This window comes from Saccostrea echinata, unplaced genomic scaffold (assembly GCF_033153115.1).
Source record: "Saccostrea echinata isolate AGI-Se365-2 ecotype Australia unplaced genomic scaffold, CSIRO_AGI_Sech_v1 ptg000001l, whole genome shotgun sequence".
NCBI lineage: Eukaryota > Metazoa > Mollusca > Bivalvia > Ostreida > Ostreidae > Saccostrea > Saccostrea echinata.
This window is the reverse complement of record NW_026889750.1, coordinates 8,805,504-8,826,841: the sequence shown is the minus strand read 5'-3', so window position 1 is coordinate 8,826,841 and position 21,338 is coordinate 8,805,504. Positions and strand designations below refer to the sequence as shown.

The 21,338-nt window shown below is 34.5% G+C and overlaps 3 protein-coding genes across 3 annotated transcripts in view; 1 reads left to right on the top strand and 2 right to left on the bottom strand.

The window, feature by feature from the left end:
- The window catches only part of LOC133184776 (uncharacterized), a 232,884-nt gene extending 227,375 nt beyond the window's left edge, over nucleotides 1–5,509 (bottom strand). Inside the window, exon 1 of the mRNA XM_061319841.1 lies at nucleotides 5,497–5,509. The gene's annotated coding sequence lies outside the window, so the exon portion shown is untranslated. The remainder of the gene's footprint in view (nucleotides 1–5,496) is intronic.
- On the top strand, nucleotides 801–2,088 carry LOC133185057 (uncharacterized). The gene has a single exon (XM_061320146.1). The coding sequence runs from the start codon at nucleotides 822–824 to the stop codon at nucleotides 1,809–1,811; it is 990 nt and encodes a 329-aa protein (XP_061176130.1). The 5' UTR covers nucleotides 801–821; the 3' UTR covers nucleotides 1,812–2,088.
- Nucleotides 5,510–6,699: 1,190 nt separating the features above from the next.
- Nucleotides 6,700–19,422, bottom strand: LOC133184764 (large ribosomal subunit protein uL10-like). The gene is made up of 10 exons (XM_061319830.1): nucleotides 19,361–19,422; nucleotides 15,164–15,262; nucleotides 13,585–13,684; nucleotides 9,902–9,977; nucleotides 9,689–9,776; nucleotides 9,358–9,504; nucleotides 8,916–9,024; nucleotides 7,361–7,437; nucleotides 7,097–7,237; nucleotides 6,700–6,943 (listed from the first exon to the last, which is right to left on the bottom strand). The coding sequence occupies exons 2-10, from the start codon at nucleotides 15,215–15,217 to the stop codon at nucleotides 6,794–6,796; spliced, it is 942 nt and encodes a 313-aa protein (XP_061175814.1). The 5' UTR covers nucleotides 15,218–15,262; nucleotides 19,361–19,422; the 3' UTR covers nucleotides 6,700–6,793.
- Between the last annotated feature and the right edge of the window lie 1,916 nt (nucleotides 19,423–21,338).

Below are 21,338 nucleotides of genomic sequence, written 5' to 3'. Positions count from 1 at the left end.
ATAAAAAAGCATCGGGAAAGTTGTGGCTAGAGAAGAAATTGCTATTTTAGTGGAAGGAGAATAAGATAGCCACAGGGTAGGTAGAATAATCAGTTGATCGATATTTCCACCCTCGCGAGGTGACATGTTACCAAAATCTAATTAATCTTGGTTTAAGTTAATTTATTGTTACAATCACTATATCCATTGATCTTTGTACTTCGTTACGTCACTAACTAGTTTTAAATCTAGTGCAATCTTAATAAAAGGCACACAGTGCCATTTAAAACTCTACTTCTTGGTCATTTAAGATCGAACCTTTTTGATTATATACAAACACTTGTATACAGGGGCAAAGGTTTGGTGCCTTGCCAAAATCGAATTCTCATCAAAAAATAGTTCAAACTGATCTAGTTACTGATCCATTGTTTCATATGCATTTCTATTGATTAAACCTATGATTTATCACCCTCTGTGACTGCATGCACACAGTTTAATCAGTTTATAACAACACAGGAGCAGTAATCCCTGAAGTAAGTACAAATATTATTTTTGTTGAAAGGATTTGTAGCTATCTATTTACTTTTCTTTTGAAAAAAGAGGCAATACATGTATGTCATGACTTTGCTCGTTTCATTTAATTTTGAATCCTTTTATTGGATTAACTCAATAGAGGAATGAAACATTCAATGGGTCAATCATACAATGGAATTTTGGGAAACACGTTAACTTTTGGGATCTTGACGACTGTTTAATTGTATAGATCCCCTCTTCTTTGATTATAATAATTGAAAATTGATTCTAAATTCCAGAAAGGAAGAGCCTGTGTTAAAAAGGTGAACATGGCATCATCATACCTTGGCCCGGAGTCTCCAAGACCTCTAGCAGTGGTTTCTGAAGGTTACCAAACACGTTTCCGAATCCCTCACTACGATGAGAAATACTATTTTGGGAGAATTTACGAAGAGAAAATGTTCGACCTTATTGACAAGTATCTGGAGCTTGGTACCACCGATCGGTTCTGTTATATAGGCGATATAAAGGGCAGTCTGGTGGAGCGGATAGCAGATAAATTCTGTCTCCTGGAGCCCGTTATGTCTGTGATACCCGGCCATTTCAGTTACGTGGAAACTGACACCGAGAAACTTTTATCGGTGCGTGTTGCTCACACGGGAGCAGAAGAGTATTTCAAACAGCTAGCAACAAGTAAAGAAAAAGTGAAAACTGTTTTTGATAAAATTATCATCAAAGATGGTATTCGTTATCTTCAAAACCCAAAGGAATGTTATGAACATGTGATGCAGTGCGTTGATAAAAATGGTAAACTTCTTATTATTCATAGACCTGGGAATTTGAACACTCTTCCAATTTTCCAAGATGCAAGACAAAGATTGGAAGAGGTAGAAACACCTTATATGGACATCATTAAAGACCTCCAGGATTGCAAATTCGATGTACAGTGGGAGGTTGAGTGCCTTCCAATTCTTTTGCCAAAAAGAAAATGGTTTTCCATGTTGCAAGAAAAGTTCCCACCACAAATGGAAATACTTAGCGATTCTGAAATCATATCCGGATGTCGTGAACTGACGGAGGGGGTACTTAAATACGAGAGTGAAGTCGTGGAATTTCAGGACAGACTGTTATTTATCACAGTATCGCATTCGGCATTGGAAGATGGATTTCCAAAGATTCGAAGACATGGCAAAAATGATACTGGAACATTCCCCAACCTTAAAGATCTTAAATTTAACATGTCTGTAACGCCCGAGATCAGAAAGCTTCTTAAGCCACCGAAAAAGACAGAAGAAAAAGGAAAATTTCCATGGCAATAACAACCAATAAACTTAAATTGTACACTACTAAATGATGCACTGACAGAGCAAGTTTAAACCAGCGATTCAGTTGCAGTAAAGATGGGATGTAGCTATATGTATTCTGATTGAACTTTACAGTCGATCGTGCAATTGCTTAGGTTTTCTGTTTTCTCTTGCCGTCTACGTCAGAGGCAAGATAAACGATGGTAATTTGTAAACGTCATTAAGAATTACAAACATTGTGCAAATATTTAGAGTTATGAATAGTGTTTGTTAGTAAGATCGATAATTTAAACAGATGTCTCAATGCCTAGTAGATTTCTGCCTAGTCTTACAGACGTTCGTGCCAATCTGTGATTCTTCTGAATATATACTCAGAAGCATGCAGTGCTTAATAAAAAGTTGCTCAATCTATTGTGTGCTCTTTTCAGCCATTTGCGCAAGTACAATTTTCTTAACCTGCTGTGAGAGCAGGTGCACGACTGCTACGGATCGAAACAACTTTCTGCCGAGAAAGGCATTATAGTGGAATTTTAACTGTCAAACATTAGTGGAATTTTATTGTTTATCGTTTTGAGTAAAGGAAGAAAAACATTCAACCAAGACTTGGTCCAAGAGAGATAGTTTTAGAATTTGTGAATCATTTTTCATGAAAAATTTTTATTTCTCACCAATTACTTCGATTTTTCTCAACTTTTGGTCAGTGTACTTTTTAGTGAATTTTACTGAACTAGCGCCATATCCTCTGTCAGAAAATAATATTCCATTTTACAAGCAGAGGGCCCTCTTAAAATTCTCCCTTCTTTAAATCGACAAATTATTAGTAGGTCTAAGACCATGCAATATTTCGGATGTGAAATTTCAAATGGTATCGAGGAAGTACAATTATTGGAAGAAAGAAAATGTCGCTGAATTACAGTGTTCAATTTGGTTTAAATATCAAGTATAGTTAAAAATTTCCATGTTTAGGAGATTCTGATAAGTTGTTCTGCCCTTATTATTGAAAAACAAGAGGCCCATTTAATGGCCTTATAACAGTCAAATTCAAAAATTGTTGTTCAAGATCACTGCACTTGTTTTACCCACGGGCACTCTATGGGTGAATTTTGAGCCAAACTGGGCCAAGGGGAGAAAAAAATATGCCATGGACAAAGGGATTTACATAGAGAATTTTTCTTTACATTGACCTTTGATTTAGATTTAGAAAATTGGTTCAAGGTCACTCCCTCTACCAACGGGCACTCTATGGGCCAAACTGGGCCAAGGGGAAAGAAAATGTGCCCCGGAGAAGGATTTTACACAGAGATGTTTGATCTTGACCATTGATCAATTGCAAGAAAACTGGTTCAAGATCACTGTACACATTCTGCACTTGAATGCGACTGGGCCAATGGGAGAGAAAATATGCTCCGGAAAAGTATTTTACACAAATATGTTTTCGACCTTGACCTTTGATTTAGAATATTAGTTTAAGGTCCTGCACACCCTCTACCAACGGACACTCTTTCGGTAAAGTTTGAGCTCGACTGGGCCAAGCGGAAAGAAAATATGCTCCGGACAAATGAAATAGAATTGACAGACTGATCACTATATATATTTTAAAGCACCCGCAGACCGGGGCCTTAATTATGCACTTAATTGAATTCTCAATACTCAGGAGCAGAGAAAAAGATGGTAAAAATTAAGCATTTTCACTAAAGGATCAATACTACGAAAGCCTATTAGGATCAAACTACGGTAAAAAGAAGATTTAAAAGGCGTTAGAAAAAAGGCGTAATAACGCCTTTTCAAAGGCGTTATAACGCGGAAAAAGGCGTAATAACGCAAATAAAGGCGTAATTACGCCTTTCCAAAAGGCGTTATAACGCGAAACAAGGCGTAATAACGCCTTTTTTCGCGTTATAACGCCTTTCTAAAAGGCGTTATAACGCCTTTCCAAAAGGTGTTATTACGCCTTTCTAAAAGGCGTTATTACGCCTTTCTAAAAGGCGTTATAACGCCTTTCTAAAAGGCGTTATTACGCCTTTTGAAAAGGCGTTATAACGCGAAAAAAGGCGTTATTACGCCTTTCCAAAAGGCGTTATTACGCCTTTCTAAAAGGCGTTATTGCGCTTCTTTTTTTTTTCTCAATACATGACTTAGCCCACCCTGGGGGCTGATTATAATTAGATTTCTAGGAAAAAAGATTTTTAAAAGTGTATAATATTTTCAGTGTTAAACCAACTTAGTCCTTCTCTGATGCCAGACGCTTCTACCAAGGTGTACGGATTTCAGAAATTTTGTTGAAGGCTAATTGCTCATTATACCTATGCAAATACTTTGCCTGTTTTTTACCAAGAGGAGAGAAAAATATTTCAAATTTGACATGAATTTTTAATACGTGGCTAGCAAAGCCCAAAGCTGGTTCTGCCTATATCCTGGATTTTCAAAAGTAGAGTGTTGACTTCTCTTAATATGCATGCAAAATGCAAACAAATGTCTGCGAGATGTGCAGGAATGTAGAAAATACTATAATTTATAATATAATTTATAATATTAAAACTATAATCTAAATATTGCATAAATAAAGATGGCTTTGGTTCAATCTTTCATGTATTTACTATTTTAAAATAACGCCTTTCCATTTTTGGATACAACTCCTTTTCAGACAGGCCGGTAGTACGAATGTGAGGGGGGGGGGGGGAGTCCCCCACCCCACTTTTTGGGAGAATAGTCTTGCTATAGTTTAAATATAAAAAATCATTAATTGATTGCTTGGCTCCTTAACATTTTGTTGCAGTATGGTTAAACTCGGGCAAGTCATTGCATTTAAAAAAAGTTTTACCGATAAATTAGAAAAAGTTTCCCCTCAAGTTTAGGCAGTTTATTTTTTTTCGGGGGGGGGGGGGGGGGGTTCTTGTTTTTTTGTTTGCTTGTCAATTTTATGGGACCCCCCCCCCCCCACTTTAAAAGCACGGGCCTGTCAAAGACATATTAATGGCCCTTCAAAAGGCATAATAACGCCTTTTAAAAGGCGTAATAACGCCTTTTGGAAAGGCGTAATAACGCCTTTTTTTGCGTTATAACGCCTTTTGGAAAGGCGTAATAACGCCTTTTTTCGCGTTATAACGCCTTTTGGAAAGGTGTAATTACGCCTTTATTTGCGTTATTACGCCTTTTTCCGCGTTATAACGCCTTTTCAAAAGGCGTTATTACGCCTTTTATAACGCCTTTTAATTTTTTTTTGTTACCGTAGTTTGATCCTAATAGGCTATCGTACAATACAGCCCCACCCTGACACCAGAACCCCTTACTCAGGGGCCACCAATTTCACAAATTTGGAAGAGGCATTCTTCCTCAACAAAATCCATGGGAGATGAAAATATTCAGATGTTAACGCATGACGGACGACGACGGACAAAAACTGATAGCAATAGGTGCCGGAGTAACTTTTTTTTTGTATATAGATAATTACTTTCTTCCTATTATTCAACACATTACCAATTTATGCACCCTCTTACAAGGAGTTTTTGACAAGACTTGCCTTCTTTTTCTTTTTTTGTTTAATTATCCATAATGCTCCCATTTGTTTCAATTTCAACCAGTTACCTGAACGACCCACATTTCTTGTAAATAATTGAAAAATTAATTCATCTAAATGAAATCGTTTCAGTAATAAAATGTGAAGTTGACAAAGTAATCATGTTTAAAACTCCAACATAACATTTCAGATTAAGAACAGAGCAAAGACGGACGCCTGAAAACATTAGAGGTGGGTCAGGTTCCATGGAGGAGCAAACATCCTCCTCGACCGCGGTCACACCCGCCGTCAGTCCTTTGTCTTGATCGATGAAAATGGCCAAATGATTTGTATTATCATTCAACGTTCTTGACCTTTAATATGTAATATTATTATGTAGTCGGAAAATAGCTCTTCAGAGCTAATGTTTTCCATTTGATTTACCCGACTTTAAATAAATATTATATTATCTTATCTTTATACTTAACAACAGGTTGCATTTGCAAATGAGGTCATTGTATAAACCGACCAAAGATTTTGCAGATTGTTGACTTCAGACGAGATTAATACCTATGTAACTTCAACTAATTTGTCAGTAGCCTGTTTCGGTTAAGAAATGTAGCGTAAGCAGAACAAGCCCTTGCTCTTTGATTTTTAAAAATGAATTTTAGGATCATTATATATCTGACTTATTTGATGTTTAACAGATTTGTTATCTGAAGAATTTAATGAGAGAGAGAGAGAGAGAGAGAGAGGGGTGGGGGGATTCTTTTCAGCAGATATGTGCCCATAAGAAATTTTCATGATATACCCAATTACCCAAGGTAAATACACATCATATAAAGTAATTTCTAGAAAATGTGCGACAGGAATAACAAAAATGTGACACATCAGACCAACATTCGAACCAAGGCCTCCTGAACTCCAGACAGGTGCTCTATAAAATTAGCTATCTGGTCACTGACATTTAAAACTGCGTGACTACAGCACCCCCCCCCCCCTTTTCAACCGTCTTCCCTACAAAACCGATCCCCAACTCGTTAATTCTAAGGCATGGTCAAAGCTCTAAACTTAAGAAAAATGTGAAAGAGTAGCTCAGTGCTAACCAGGGTTCCCTGAACTTTACAAAAATGGTTACAACTGATGCCCTCCATGTTATGCATCCGATTGGCCGCGCCACATTATGTATCATTGCTAAACGCCACATACTTTGAAATGGTGACACAAGCTTTTTCAATGCCAAGTGGAGACGTCAAATCTTTTTATAGTTGCATCTATACACTATTGACCAAAGACTTGAAAGCTACACTATGAAAACATGGGTGTAAAACAGACAGTGAAATCTAACCAGACGTGAAGAGTCCTTAAATCCTTTAATTTCTTTTTAAAACAAAACAAAACAACCCATATTTCTGTCTTAATTTATTACGTATCCCTTTGCCATTTGGTTTAAAAACCGGCAAGGAATAAATTCTGAATGACAGTTTTTGTTTTCAAGCCATTAGTCAAAAAGCCCAAAGCCCATGTCATCGTCGGATTCCGACTCTGGCTCTGGTTTCTTCTCCTCTTTGGTGGCTGCAGGAGCAGCAGCGGCGGCGGCCACAGGGGCAGCAGCCGCAAACTTGCTGGGATCCTTCAAGTACTCCTTGGTCTGAAAAGTGACAACAAATTTTCAAACCTATCACATTCTGGTATACAGAATTCACACAATACACATCATCACCTACACAGCTGAACTGATAGTATCAGATGTAACTAGGGATTGTATTAATGTTATTCAGAATAAATTCAAATAAAACATCACCTTTTCAGCCTCAGGGAAAGTGTAGTCAGTTTCCACAGCAATGGCAAGGAGTCTCTTAAATCCGTTGGCAATAGAGTGGGGGGCAGAGGCAGCCGTTGGGTACCCAATGACAAGGGAGAGGGCTGCAATATTTCTCACTCCCTAAAACAGAAAGGTTAATTTCCGAATCGTATTAGTTACAAATGACTGGTTTATATAAAGCAAATGATTGCAAAAATTCAACAACAAAAAAACTTTTAAAAGTTATGAAATAATTTGACTCACAATCATGAATTTGTCTCTCAGATCCTCATCAGTAATGTCCAGAATCTCAGGCTCAAAAATGGTACCAGAGTCATACACTGTTAAAGAAAGAGTAGTCTTAAATTGATCGTTTCAGAGTAAATGGGATCAAAAATCTGATGTAAAGAGCAAACTCAAAAATTTTGTATAAAAGCCAACATTCATCAGATGTCAAGAATTTTCTCAAGTCCTCAGACAGCCATCACTGGCAGTTTCTTGGTCTTAGTCCAGGACAAGCATCAGTGGGTTCAACCATTTCTGGTTCTGATACTTTGGTGTCCTAAACTCACAACAGACAATTTGTTCATCACAGAACAAAGAAAACTCTGACATACATGTAATTTTATGAGAACAGTTTGATAATCAATATATTGAATCTATAAATTCATTATTGCCATAAATTTGCCATATTTATAGTACATACAGTCAGAAACTTAGAAATTGCCTTGTTTTAAGAATACAGTGAAACCTCGTTATCTTGAACTCGAAGGGACCAAGAAAATACTTCAAGATAACCAAGGATTTGAGATATCCAGGGTAAAATACTTAAGGAATAAGCAGATGGGACTTCAAAATCACATTGACATATCCATGGTATTCGAAATATCCATGTTGGAGATACCAAAGTTTAACTGTATCTTGTAGATAAAGGACTTGAATATGGTCAAAACTGAAGCCAAATGAAGAACCAACCATCAAAATACTTTCATGATCACAGATGGTTTTTCCCTCCAACAGGAGAGAAAATACAGTCCAGACAATGATTTTACACCGAGATCTTCTATTATCTTGACCTTTGACCTAAGAAATTTGTTCAACGTCACTGCAATCCTCTACCCACAGGCACTCTGGGTGAAGTATGGGTGAGAATGGGCCGAGGGGAGAGTTAATTTGCTTTTGACAAAGATTGTTTTTTTAATATAACCTTTGATCTAGAAACTTGGTTAATGGTCACACCCCTCTATCTATGAGCACTCTATGGGGTGAAGTACAAGCCAGTTTGGGCCACAAGAGGAGAAAATTTAGTCGGGACAAGCGAGTTTTGGATCGACAGATTGGTCACTATCTGAGCACCTTCTCTACCAAAATCTTAACACTGCACTTCAATCAGTATTAACTTGGTCAGAAACACTGCTTTATACATTGCACAGATTTTCAACATGCAATGCAACAAAGAGTTACTGTTTCACTGCATGTTGAAAATATGAGTCAATAACATTGTAGGACCTGGGATAATCAAATGACCTGTAAAATTATCAAGATCAATTTTTGTTTTTCTTGGTAACATACTTTTATCTACATAGGATACTCATGGTTTCAGCAAGTTATGTTTCAGGTTACTAAATAATGTTCATCCTCAGACAGCCATAACTGGCAGTTTCTTGGTCTTAGTCCAAGACAAGCATCAGTGGGTTCAACCATTTCTGGTTCTGATACTTTGGTGTCCTGAACTCACAACAGGTTGAAGATTCATCCTTGGATAGAACACTGAATCATTCACATCTACAAAAACACACTGCATTGTATCGACATATACCTTTCTCAAGGACAAGTCCGTAAGAAAATGGAGAGATGTTCAACATGTTCAGGAGAGTGGACTCAGATGACCCTACCCTGTCACCAGCCTTGATTAGATGCACTTCATTCTACAAAGTTTAAGATAAACATGTATCAATCTTACAGAAGTAGTAACTCCCACTTCTAACTTTTAATGAAAATTTATAATATCAAGTGCCAGTTCTAGCATTTAGGTTAGGACCAGCAGTCATTAGATTTTTAGCATAACTCATTAGACCACCGAGTCTTATGCTTCATACTTACAAGTTACATGTTTAAGTATCTTAGTATTTCATGAATCTCGGACAGAAAAATATAAATTTTACAAGATCAAACTTTACAAAACTTCAATAAAATCCTAGTCAGTCAGTGGTAACTTACCCACATGGCTTACAGTTAAACTGAAATTAAGGTATACTGACCAAGATTTCAATGCATCCTCTTGTAATCTTGGTGGGGATCTGCAGAGCTTGGAAGAAGGAGGTCTTCTCAGGTCCCAGTGTGGTGGCTTGAGCCGGCACCTTAACATCCAGGGGAGCTAGAGCACCTGCCTTAGCTGGAGCTTTCACCTAAAACAGTCAGTACATTTGGATTAGACAAGTAAGGAGGAATTTCTGAAAACTGCTCAAAAGTAGGGGAGTGCATTACATTAGCGGAAAACACACACAACATAATGGTATAACATGTATACTGTATGAAGTTCTTGAGCATGATTTTGTTCGAGCCTGTTACACAGAATTAATTTCTATTTACCTTGTTGGATAAGAGAACGTCTCTGGTCTCAACCAAGTCACCCTTCAAAAACACAAACCCTACATTGTTCTTGATGTGGGGCAGGAGTCTAAAAAAAATGGTAAAACCATTACTAAACACCAATTCTTAAATATACTTTTTCAAAAAAAATTTGCTGGCTTACTTGTAAAACACTTTTTATTCATATTTTAATATAAAAGACTCCCTGCTTACTTTTCAAGAAGTGGATTCTTCTCAATGTGGCCTCTGATGGCCTTCCTCATCATGGTATTCTTCCCCATCAACACAACTGAAGAAGAATTATTATGGGAGTAAAATTAAAAATGTTCTAGAAGTATTACGTGTAACAGCTGCAATTACCTCTCCAAATAATGATTTTTTTCATGACTCTTTATCTGGAATGACCAATACTTCTACTTTATCCAAAATGTTAAGCAATGATTTTTTTTAAAAATTCAAAATATTTTTTTTAAAGAGGTGAAATGATATGCCTCCTTCACGATACAATATGTATTGCAATTCTGTCATGGTATGATCATATTGGATACATTTTGACTAAAGGAAAGAAATTCAAAGTTGTCTATTGTCTTGTTTCATTTGTTTAATTTAAGGGGAAGAAGGACCTTTAGCTGAAAAAATACTTGTCATTTAATTTTTTTTATATTTTGTATATTTCTTATTAAGTATGTCCCACATATCTTAAAGCAGTTATATCATTAGGTTTCTTATTTTAGAGATATTGATTGACAAATATTATGCCCTACAGTATCTAAGTGGAGTTTTAATTCTCCATGTTTTCGGGCTCATTACTCTGTCCATAATTGGATTTTTAAAGCATATATAAAAAATATGTAAGTGAACATGTATCTTTTAAAATATTTCAGAGTATAAATTGGGTTTAAAATTCGAAAAGGCAAGTTTCATATATCACACTGCATCTGGATAGGGAAAATTACGAACTTTTTAAGACAACTTAAACAACAAAAAACGTAATTTACAAAAAATCCTATCATTCAATATTTTTAAATTTACGTTGAAATGCAAGTCCTTCAAATTATTGATTAACTGTAAAAATTTCGAATGGTGAAGCTGACCTCAATATTGCACAGCACATCGTTAAAGACGACATAAGCAGGACAAAAACTTGCCATGTTTACATTTCTCGAGTACGGGAAAAACCAACTATGACGTCACACGTAAGCTAAATAAGCGAAATAAGATATACCTACATAAGATTTCCGTCATCAGCCATGCAAAAATAATTTCTGTTTTCCCCGTTTCTCAAAATACTTCATCATATACTGATTTTGACCTGTTTTTACATAATAATACCGCCCTTGTATTCACCGAGTATGATCTTGCTGTACTAGCAGATCGTGTATGACGTCACCGACTTGTTGGACGCGCAGTTTAAAAAAAACAGAGGAGTGGATCAATCTTTTTTCATAATTTGTTAATGTTTGCAAGAATGTTAAACTTTTTATTTTTTTTAATATAAGATGGTAATTAAAGAAAAAAAATTGTCAAAAATTTATACAGGAACTGATGCTTTACACGTTTTGCACTTATATAAATGGAGACTATGACGTAGTTCAACGATGTCATGTGACCATGTGTCCTTCATCCCCTTAAGTGCAAATTGACTACAAAAGATTGACTAGAATGAATTGACTGTTAATGATTCTCAGGGTTTGACATTAACTTTCATGATACTATACCAGTCAGGCTACCAACCATAATTTTTATTAGCCCTGATTGTTAAATCATTTACCCTGACTAAACTTGCAAACTTGCTTCTCATAACTTGCTAATTTTAATCATTTAACTTTTGAAACCATACTATAATAAAGACATCGTCTCTGTTGAATGTGTCAAGATTTTGATAGACTGTTTAATAGGTCGCGGCCAATTGAATTGGGTTAATCAGAACATGCAAATATTATCAAAGATAAAGAACATTCAATGAACTTAAATAAAATAATATTACCCTAATTGTTAATGAACTAATTAATGAATACTTTATTTGATAACTATTTATAGCATTTGATACTGAACAAAGTTAGTTTTGACTTCAACTTTAGCCATGGTTAAAAATACCTATTGCATCATGCATGGAATTTTTCCATCACAAGAGTGATGACTGTGGAATGATGACTTTGTATAGAGACATTTATGTCTCTGAAGTGTATAAAAATTTTCTTCAGAAGTTTTTTGAATATTTATTTGAAAGACTGAAATGAGGATTTACATTTTTTTTATCCACATGATTAGTCGGCCAAGTTCACATACAACTTACATGACTGGACTACTCATTAGGGGTGAAACGATACACCTCCTTCACGGTTCGATACGTATTGTATAATTTTGTCTCGGTTCGGTTATTTTCGATACGATACATTTTGATAGAAGGAAACAAATTCTACGTTGTTTTATGCTTTCTTTTTCTAAATCTAGTCACATATTTTACGAATTTTATTTGCAAATTGACTAGAAGAAATTGACTAAAATTATTTGACTGTCAAAAATTATTCTACAAGCTATCAGTCATCAAAAATTTACGTTTTCTATACTTATTTATACTGAGTAACGTGTTATACCTTATGCCAAACCCGACTGAATAACGATCCCGACCGAAAAATGAACCTAACCGAAAATTTGAGATTTTGCACCGTGTATCAAACCGAGAAAAAATACCGCGGTGCATCGATACCGCGGTGAACCGTTTCACTCCTACTACTCATTTACTAGACTGGGTCATTCGGATGTGCCGAGGGGTGAAACGATACACTTTCTTCACAGTTTGATAAGTATTGTATAATTTTGTCTCGGTGCGGTTATTTTTGATACATTTTGATAGAAGGAAACAAATTGAACGTTGTTTTATGCTTTCTTTCATTAAGAACCCTCTCTACACTGCACACTAAAGAGTTCTGATTCTATGGTATTTTTCTGCAGTTAGAGTGATCTGCCCTTAGATTCAAATTCCAATAAATAGAAATTTACAGTATATTACTCAATTTGTAATCAATTCAAGTATTCTTAACATTTTAAAAGGCCAAGATAAATTAATTGAACACATTTTTTACATGTATTTTCTCCATGGAAGTAAACAACAGCGATTTCTGTTCCTGATACTGTGTTGTGTTTGAACATTTTTCCTGGGGGTAAATGCCACGTACCATATATTGAAAATTAAATATATAAGCTCAATATTTACACCTTTATTCAATATTATTTTCTCAATGTCCAAAAAACATTTTGCACTAGTGTAGAGAGGGTCCTTAAATCTAGTCACTTACTTTACAAATTTTATTTGCAAATTGACTAGAAAAAATTGATTAGAATTACTTGACTGTCAAAAATTATTTTACAACCTATCGGTCCTCAAAAATTTCCGTTCTGTATACTTACTTATGCTGAGTAACGTGTTTTATCTTATGCCAAACCCGACTGAATGACGATCCTGACCGAAAAATGAACTGAACCGAAAATTAGAGATTTTGCACTGTGTATCAAACCGAGAAAAAATACCGAGGTGAATCGATACCGCGATGAACCGTTTCACTCCTAGATGTGCCTAAGTGTCAAACCCAGATTTTTCTTTTAAACTCTTAGTCTTCAAGAATCATGTTTTTAAACTTTATTCATGACACGTAGCTTTTTTTTTGATGAATGCTAAACATGACTGAACAATGATCCCGATCAAAAACAAGAACAGAACTGAAAATGGAAATTTTGTAACGGGTATCAAACCAACAAAAAGACATTGCAATGAATCGATACCGGGGTGAACCGTTTCACTTCTATTTTTATTATTAGAAGTTGACATTAGTTTAATGTACCTATTTTTTTTTTATTAGAACCTTGACATTAGTTTAATGTAATTAATGCCTTACCAGCTTTTCCTCTCAGTGCCTGACGAATTTGCTGCATCTGTTTGGATCCCACATTGTCAGCATTCACAATGAAAGCCTTTGGGTATTCATCTAACAGGCTCTATAAAGCAGGGCAATTTTTATTTCAAAACATTCTTTTAAGAAATAAAATTTTATAAATAAATTATATAATTCATTTTTAATACTCAAGAAGTCATCTGCATTGAAAACACATCTTAATCACAAAAATTATCATCCAAAATTCATGCTCTTATAGCAGACTAATTCCACTCTTTCATAAACCATCTCATGCACACACTCAATAAAATATTGTGAAAAAAGAAGATACAAAACATTAAGAATACAGCAAATATTTGATCAGAGTTGATCAATATTCTGAACCTATCACTTACAAAGTTAACAATCTACACTGTATATATTAAGTATTACACATGAATTTAACAGGGTTTCAGATTGAAATAAGTAACTATAGGACACCTGGCATATTTACCAGAAAAGTTATAAGCCATACTGTCCTAAACCTCCTAAAATTATAGGCCAATTCATAGTTAGAATAATCTGTGTCTCTGGACAGGTAGGGACCGTAGGACGTATATTATTATAACAATAGAACATTCTATCTAGCCAACTAATAGTCAAAAATATACAATTCTTTTAACAATTCTTTCACCGCATAATTAAATGAAGTCTGGTAAATTTAATTATGCGGTGAAAGAATTGTTAAAAGAATAAAATACTGAACAAGTGTAACTCAATCGTATTTATTTTATTTGGAAAAAATTGTGCTTTTTTTTACATTTTAAAGTCATGTTTTACCTGATTCTCATTAAGTGATGCTACTTAATTATCATCTTGCCCGTTCTCTCAAGCCATGCGCAGACCAAACTCCACTCCTAGCTCTCTACTACCCGAGGCCAAAGAGAGGATCATACATTTTGCCTGTGCTTGGAAACTTTGCATCATACCTAAGGTTAAAGCTAAGCCACATACTCCGAAATCTTCGCATCTCTTTCGGTGTGATTTTCTCCGTTTATTAAACATTATTTTAATTTTTGATTCTTCAGTTCCATTGACATCATTCAAATGAGAACTAATTTCTAAATCAAAGAATTTAATGCCCCACAAATATCACATTCCACGAGAAGTTTATTCATCAGCGGTGCATGTGCTTGTCCAGTACTCCATGTTAATATTGGTAAGGGAGCGTATCAGCAGCAAGAAATAGCATGAAGTGATCTGGTGATCAAGATCTAATACCCGACTGTCATTGGCTGATGAAATCTGCAGTTGCAGAAAGTAGTAATAGAAAATTAATAGGATCTGAATGGAAATAAATAATTTGACTGGCTTTTACATGCAGAATTTAATCGGCTATTATGTCTGTTCATGCAGCGTTAAACTTATAGTCCATTTCGGCAGATAAATTTTCATTTTTCCTGCCATTTTGAATTTTTATCAGCAAATGGCTGATGGCAATCTGAAACCCTGATTTAAGACAAAGTTTAGCAGAAATCACGTTTACTAGGTGTTTATTGGAATAGCCGATGTTCCCACCTAAAAGCTAACTCTACCAACTTACTGAAATTTTCAAGAAATAGTTGGACTTCCATGTTGGTTTGTCTTCCTTGACCATCTTGCTGTGGTACAGGGATCGGCTTATGCAGTTTTAAAGACAAACCTGTCAGAAAAGAAAAATTAGTCTAGGTGCATTGCTTTAAGCATCACAAACATCACCCATTATTTATAAGTAAATGCTTGCACTTCGGTCTATCAAAATAACTCTATCCAAACAGTTACATTTTCTCTTCTTTTTTGTTACACAAGGTAAACTTTTTTATGTCCCAGAATGACTGCAGTGTTGCACCAGGGACGTACAGTCATTTAGGGTATTCCGAATCACCTTTTACATTTTGACTGCAAACGATTTTATTTACAATTTATAAATGGTTATTTGGTATTAAAGGAAAGCCAATTCTATGAAAAATCAGATCTGCATTACAGGGCGAGTCTATCTTCGATACAGCAGCCTTGACGAGGGTTATATTTAATCACCTTTATTGTGTATTGCGGGTCACTTACAGGTATTTCTAATCACCAAATAAATGGCTAAACAACGGTCAGATAACAACATTATAATTAATGAATTAGTTGGTATTGTTTATCAAAAGCCTAAAAAAAAAAAAGAAATAAAAAGAATTATTCTCTTGTTGATTGTTCTTGCTTATTTATTAAGTTATTAAAGCTCCCCCCCCCCCTTTAGTCACACTATAAAACAGCATTCTCAGAGGCAGATCATGGCAGAAAAGCAAATACTAGTGATGGGAATCGGTAAGAATTTCACAATCGAGATCGGGTTACTGTAACTAATTAATTATCGATTATAATCAGACATTTCCAATTTCTTTTAATTTATTTAAATAAATGGTAAGAATGGGTAAATGACTACTTTTTGTGGTGGTCCAGCAGGTCCTTCGTTCATTTTGTAGAACTAGAACCCATAATACATCCATATCCAGGATGCTTTGTTACCAGGGTATGCAGAGTTTTTGAAATCCACCAGTCTCACCGGCAAAACTGGTAAAAATTTCAAAAGTCCAGTAATTTTCTCCATGTAATCGGTCTGAGCAACCGGTAAAAAAAATTCCGGAATATAACCTCTTAACCATGTTAACCTGTGGATATTTAGTTTTATTTGTGAGATTGTCAAAACTGCGTGTATGATAGAATAAACTTTGCTTTTAAGACAGTTAGTTTTTCACAAAATGGCGGCGCCATGGCCTAATAAATTTGGTAAAAGAAAATCAGACCCATTCAAATTACCCCTAGGTGAATTTTTTTCTGCCATAGGTTATCTGTATTTATTCAATCAATTGATTCAATTTATACAAAAAATGTTAATTGTCTAACTAGCTTTATTTGGGATATAACATATGTCAACCTAATCATCATTTCCCTTAAATATAAAGAGTAATCATTATTGTTACATCAAGCATTTCCCCCCACAACATTTAGAAGTTTGTTTTCTGCGCTAGACAGCCATGTTTGGTGTCCACTGTAAATATCACACCTGGTTAATTCAGTCCGGGAATGTTTGACTCTATTATTCATTATCAAAAAAAAAAAAAAAATTCTTCGACCTACACACCCTTGATTCTTTTTTTTTTTTTTGAATGTTAAAGGAAACAAACATAATTTTTTTTTAAGCCTTACTGGAATTAAAACAATTTCTCAGATTTTTTATTATTTTTTTTTTTTACGTATCTAAGCATGTATGCTGATGGACCAGTGAATATTTTTTTTATTTCAACAACTCTGGTTACGGATACAATTCTGCACTATTACGATACACAAATAAAGTAACCGATAAGTCGGGGCTGGAATATTTGGCTTGAAAACTATAATGCATTTGAAATAAAAAATAAACCGATTAATTGAAATAAAAATTTTGTAATCGAGTGCTTGGATTATGCCAGCAATCGACTGATTTTCGATTATATACTAGCAAATACCAACAAAATAATAGTTTCAGAAATTACTTGACTGTAAATTGTTGTCCTGTAAATATAGTTAAGTAATTTTCTTTACCCATGTGAATTTTTTTTTCAATGCAAAACAATTAACATTGAACATGTAATACTTATAAATATGTTAATCATAATTCTACGAGTAGGCTACCAAAAAAAAATTATAATAATGGTGATAAAAAAAAATGTATGAAAAGGAATTAAACCAACTCATGTTTAGATATCACAACTATCAAGTATGAATAAATCATTGCATAACTTGTAAGTACTTGTATACATATACACGTATATGTACACATGCATGTGTCCGTAGGATCAACACTGATCAAGTGTATACTGGACCCGGGCTAGTCTTCTTTGCTCTTGCTTTGTCAAATCATTACTTTTATACCCCTTGCATTTAAAAAAACAATGTTATAAAAAATATCTGACATATAACAAGTGTGTAGTGTGTGCAATTTATTTGGCTGAGGTCATGTACACACATAGTTCAAAATACCCCAAAACTGTAGGGGGCTACAAGTGCGGCCAGAACTAATATATATCTGAGGTGTTACCAAAAACAATTAGTTCTCACAGAAGCAGATAGCTTATAAAATTGCCGTTGTATCAATACCTAATATGCCATGTTTCATCCACCAACAACGCTATGACATCGATGAGAAATATCGTGCAATGTTACTACACGGGTATTTTCTTCGAAAAGGATAACAAGTTAATGAATTAAATTATCAACTTTTCAATTAACGCATTCATGTTTACCTCTTTATTTTTTGTATGTAATAAGTATACACCTTGCTGATAATGACTGGTTGTCACACGTGTGCATATATCGTGCGAGGTGCAGCAGTAATGTAAATACAGAGAGTAGCGATGTGCGGGGTGAATGAATGACTGTAGTATACATAAGTAGCTAATATAGTAGCTATTCCAGTTAACACCATTTTTTGCAAAGTTAGATAACTCGTGTTTGTGACCTGGCGACCATCAATGTTCGAATTTGTTATGTGAAGTAAACAATGATACTAAATTGAATATTCTGATCTATCTGTAAGGACAGTTGACAATTAAAGATTACGCAAGTAGCTATTTTGTTTTCCGATATAATCTTATGTTTTAGATAGAAAAAAATTATTTTGATAAGTATATTTTGATGAAGATGTATGTTGAATATGAAGCATAGCATGTACACTATTTTCCAGATTGTCTTTACGTTTTTAGTGTTAGCACAAAGTTGCTACTTTCTAAAGATTTTAAACATTATTTAAGATTTTTTCATGCCTAAACGAAGTCCCCAACATGTAGCACAAAAGTGCACAGACTTTTGTAAAATTTTGTCTTCATCGGGATCAGAGACATAGTTGGTATTTCATTATTTGAAGAAAATAAAGTGCTGACAGCTCAAAATACCTATAAATATAAGGAAATTTTTGCAATTTAAAATACATTTCTTAATTTTTCCAACTTGAAAATTATTCAAACGCTAAATTCAGTCATCTATATTTTGCTTAATTTCAATCGCGCTCGAAATGCTTCTGATAGTTATCTTCACTGATTTGCTCTCCTGGGTCACAGACGTTGTCAGTGTTTGGGTATTTTGGGGCATCAATATTTAATTTATTGTGTGAAATTCCTTAAAAAGAATGCTTATTCTTTTCATTCTATGGGCTTAACTTCCTAGAAATCAAAGATTTGCATTGAAATTCCTCTTTTTAATTTTTAGGTGGATTAGCTAAATATAGGCCCCTAGGTGCACTTTAAAAATATGCTTTCAAATCGTTTTACTCGTCATTAGATAAATGATCCAAACTATAATAATTTTGAAAAGATGTGCCTACGAACTGCATATGATAAATCTAAATATACTTGTGCATTAGAAAATTTGAAATCGATTTTTGTATCCCCCCTTCCACCCCTGTAAAGCAATGGGAACTGTACTACGCCTCCGTAAGTGCAAGGCCTTAACAATCAACGTGAGAATTAATTACATTTCCTAAGTCAATATTCTTAACTTCTTCTTTGAAGATTTAATGATATCGTCAGTTCTACAATACGCTGAAAAATATCAGTGACCCCCCCCCCCCCTTTCACACTGTTGGCTTCCCTAAAGTAAGCTGTTGTGGTTGACCAGAACTTCAAATTAGATAAATAAAATTAAGACAATTATTTTGGCTGTAAAAATCCTCAAGAAAAGGTAAACAAGTTAAGATAATGATATCCTTTTTCTGGAGCACGTTTTCCACATGCCTTACCGGAAACGTGTTCAGTGTTAGAGAAAGAACACGTGATCTCGACAAACCTACGTAAGCAAATGGGAAGATAACTCTAAATTTTAATGTGGCCCAACGCACTAAAATCTCTAAAAGTGTCGATTTCAAAAGTGAGAGACTGATACCAGCTCACAATTAATAATAATTTATGTAAAATTTTTGGTGTTTTTTCCCCCCGAAGAAAATGGAAATTATGCTTTCGCAGCAAAACGTCAAGAAAAGTCAGGTTTAACCTCTTTTTTTTTTAATGAAAAAAAAAAAAAAATTAATATGATAAAAAAAAATATTCTTTGTTAATATTTTTTAGTAAAGGGATAAAATCTTCAACAAACCTTGTCATCCATTAAAAAGAAATATAAGAAAATGATATTCTATAAAGAAAATTATCATAATGATAATGCGAAATTCAAGAAAAAATGTTAATTTTCATTTATTTTTATTTTTTTTTTTAAATAATGTATCAATTTTGGCCGGGATTAGTTTACTTTCAATCGGAATTGATTCAATTTTAGTTATTTCTTTAATTTCATACGGCTTTATTTCTTTTGAAATATTATTGTTTTATATTTCTCTTCTGTAAGTGACATATTTTTTGAAGATTTTATCCATAACTATGACGGACCCAGGATTCTTGAAAAGGGGGGAGGGGCAACCAGTTTGGGGTCGGGGTAGGGGCCCAGGGGTATAAGCCTTGACAGAATTCACCATATTACTTGAAAGATCTGGGTCCCTAGATTTTGCCCATTTTAAAAATGAGTGATTAATGTCCTTTCTTGTTAACTATACTCATATCACTAGTAACACGTGTCCAGCAGTATTATAGTTGTAGGGAGAAGAAGAACATGGAAACGTAAGAGGATTTTGTTTCAGATGGCCCCAATCAAGACACTATAGAAAATGTTTGTAATTAAAAAAAATTTGGAAGCAATAGCAATAGAATATTTTTTTAGAAATACAAGATACAACCGACCCAGCATCTGCTGTTTGATGTGAAATCAGTATTTTCTCCATAAAACATTTAAAGAATAATTTTGATTAAGTACATTATTTCATACATATACGCCTGAATATCAGACAGCTATTGAATAGATTTGTTCGATTTTTTGGTAGACGATAAAAATAATTGAGAATAGGAAAAGAAACTATATAAAAAAAATTTTTATAGGTTTTTTGACATTTTAAACAATTTTACTTCGGACAAGTCATGTTCAAAATCACGCAAGACTCCATCACTTGATTCAACGGAAAAACGCGTTCTCATATGTTGTATAAGTAGATCGTTTCATCGAGCACCTCAAAAATGTAAATTGGGTCGCTCCGTCTCCAAAAGTAAGCATAACTTGTCTTTCAGTTGCTCACTCACTGTTTACGAGGTTCTAATGTGGTACCTGTAACAACCCATCAATACAACAGGTATATCTTTCAAATATGAGTTTTTAACGGTACTTGAGACGAAGATCTTCTTTTGCTATGAAGGTAAAATGAACGGTCTGATTGTTGGTAGAAGGATTTTTAAAGTACAGGTCCACGTAAGAATCAGGCAGCATATGTATAAAGGGAGATACATGGTGGTTCTCAGAAATTAATGATTTTTTCACTCACAGAGTTCTGTTAGGCTATAAGCCATGTACATGGAAGGAAAAATATTATGAGCCATTGTTACTATGGAAACCTGGCCAAAGAAATTTCCCTAGCAACCGACCAATTTTTCTTTTCTGGATTGATGAAATTTCACCAATTTTTAAGGCTTTATATGAAATGTAAATAAAGAGATTTTTTTCCTTTTTTAGTGTAATAAAAAAGTCAAATTTTTAACGTGTTCTACCAATGTAACACAAAGAAACTACATACTTAGATACTTTTGCTATAGACAAGGCAGATATACATGTTTCCCATTTTTTTGCTGATTCAAATACACTGCCTTGGATGACAGCAGAAAGTAATCCAGACGTAAAGGGAA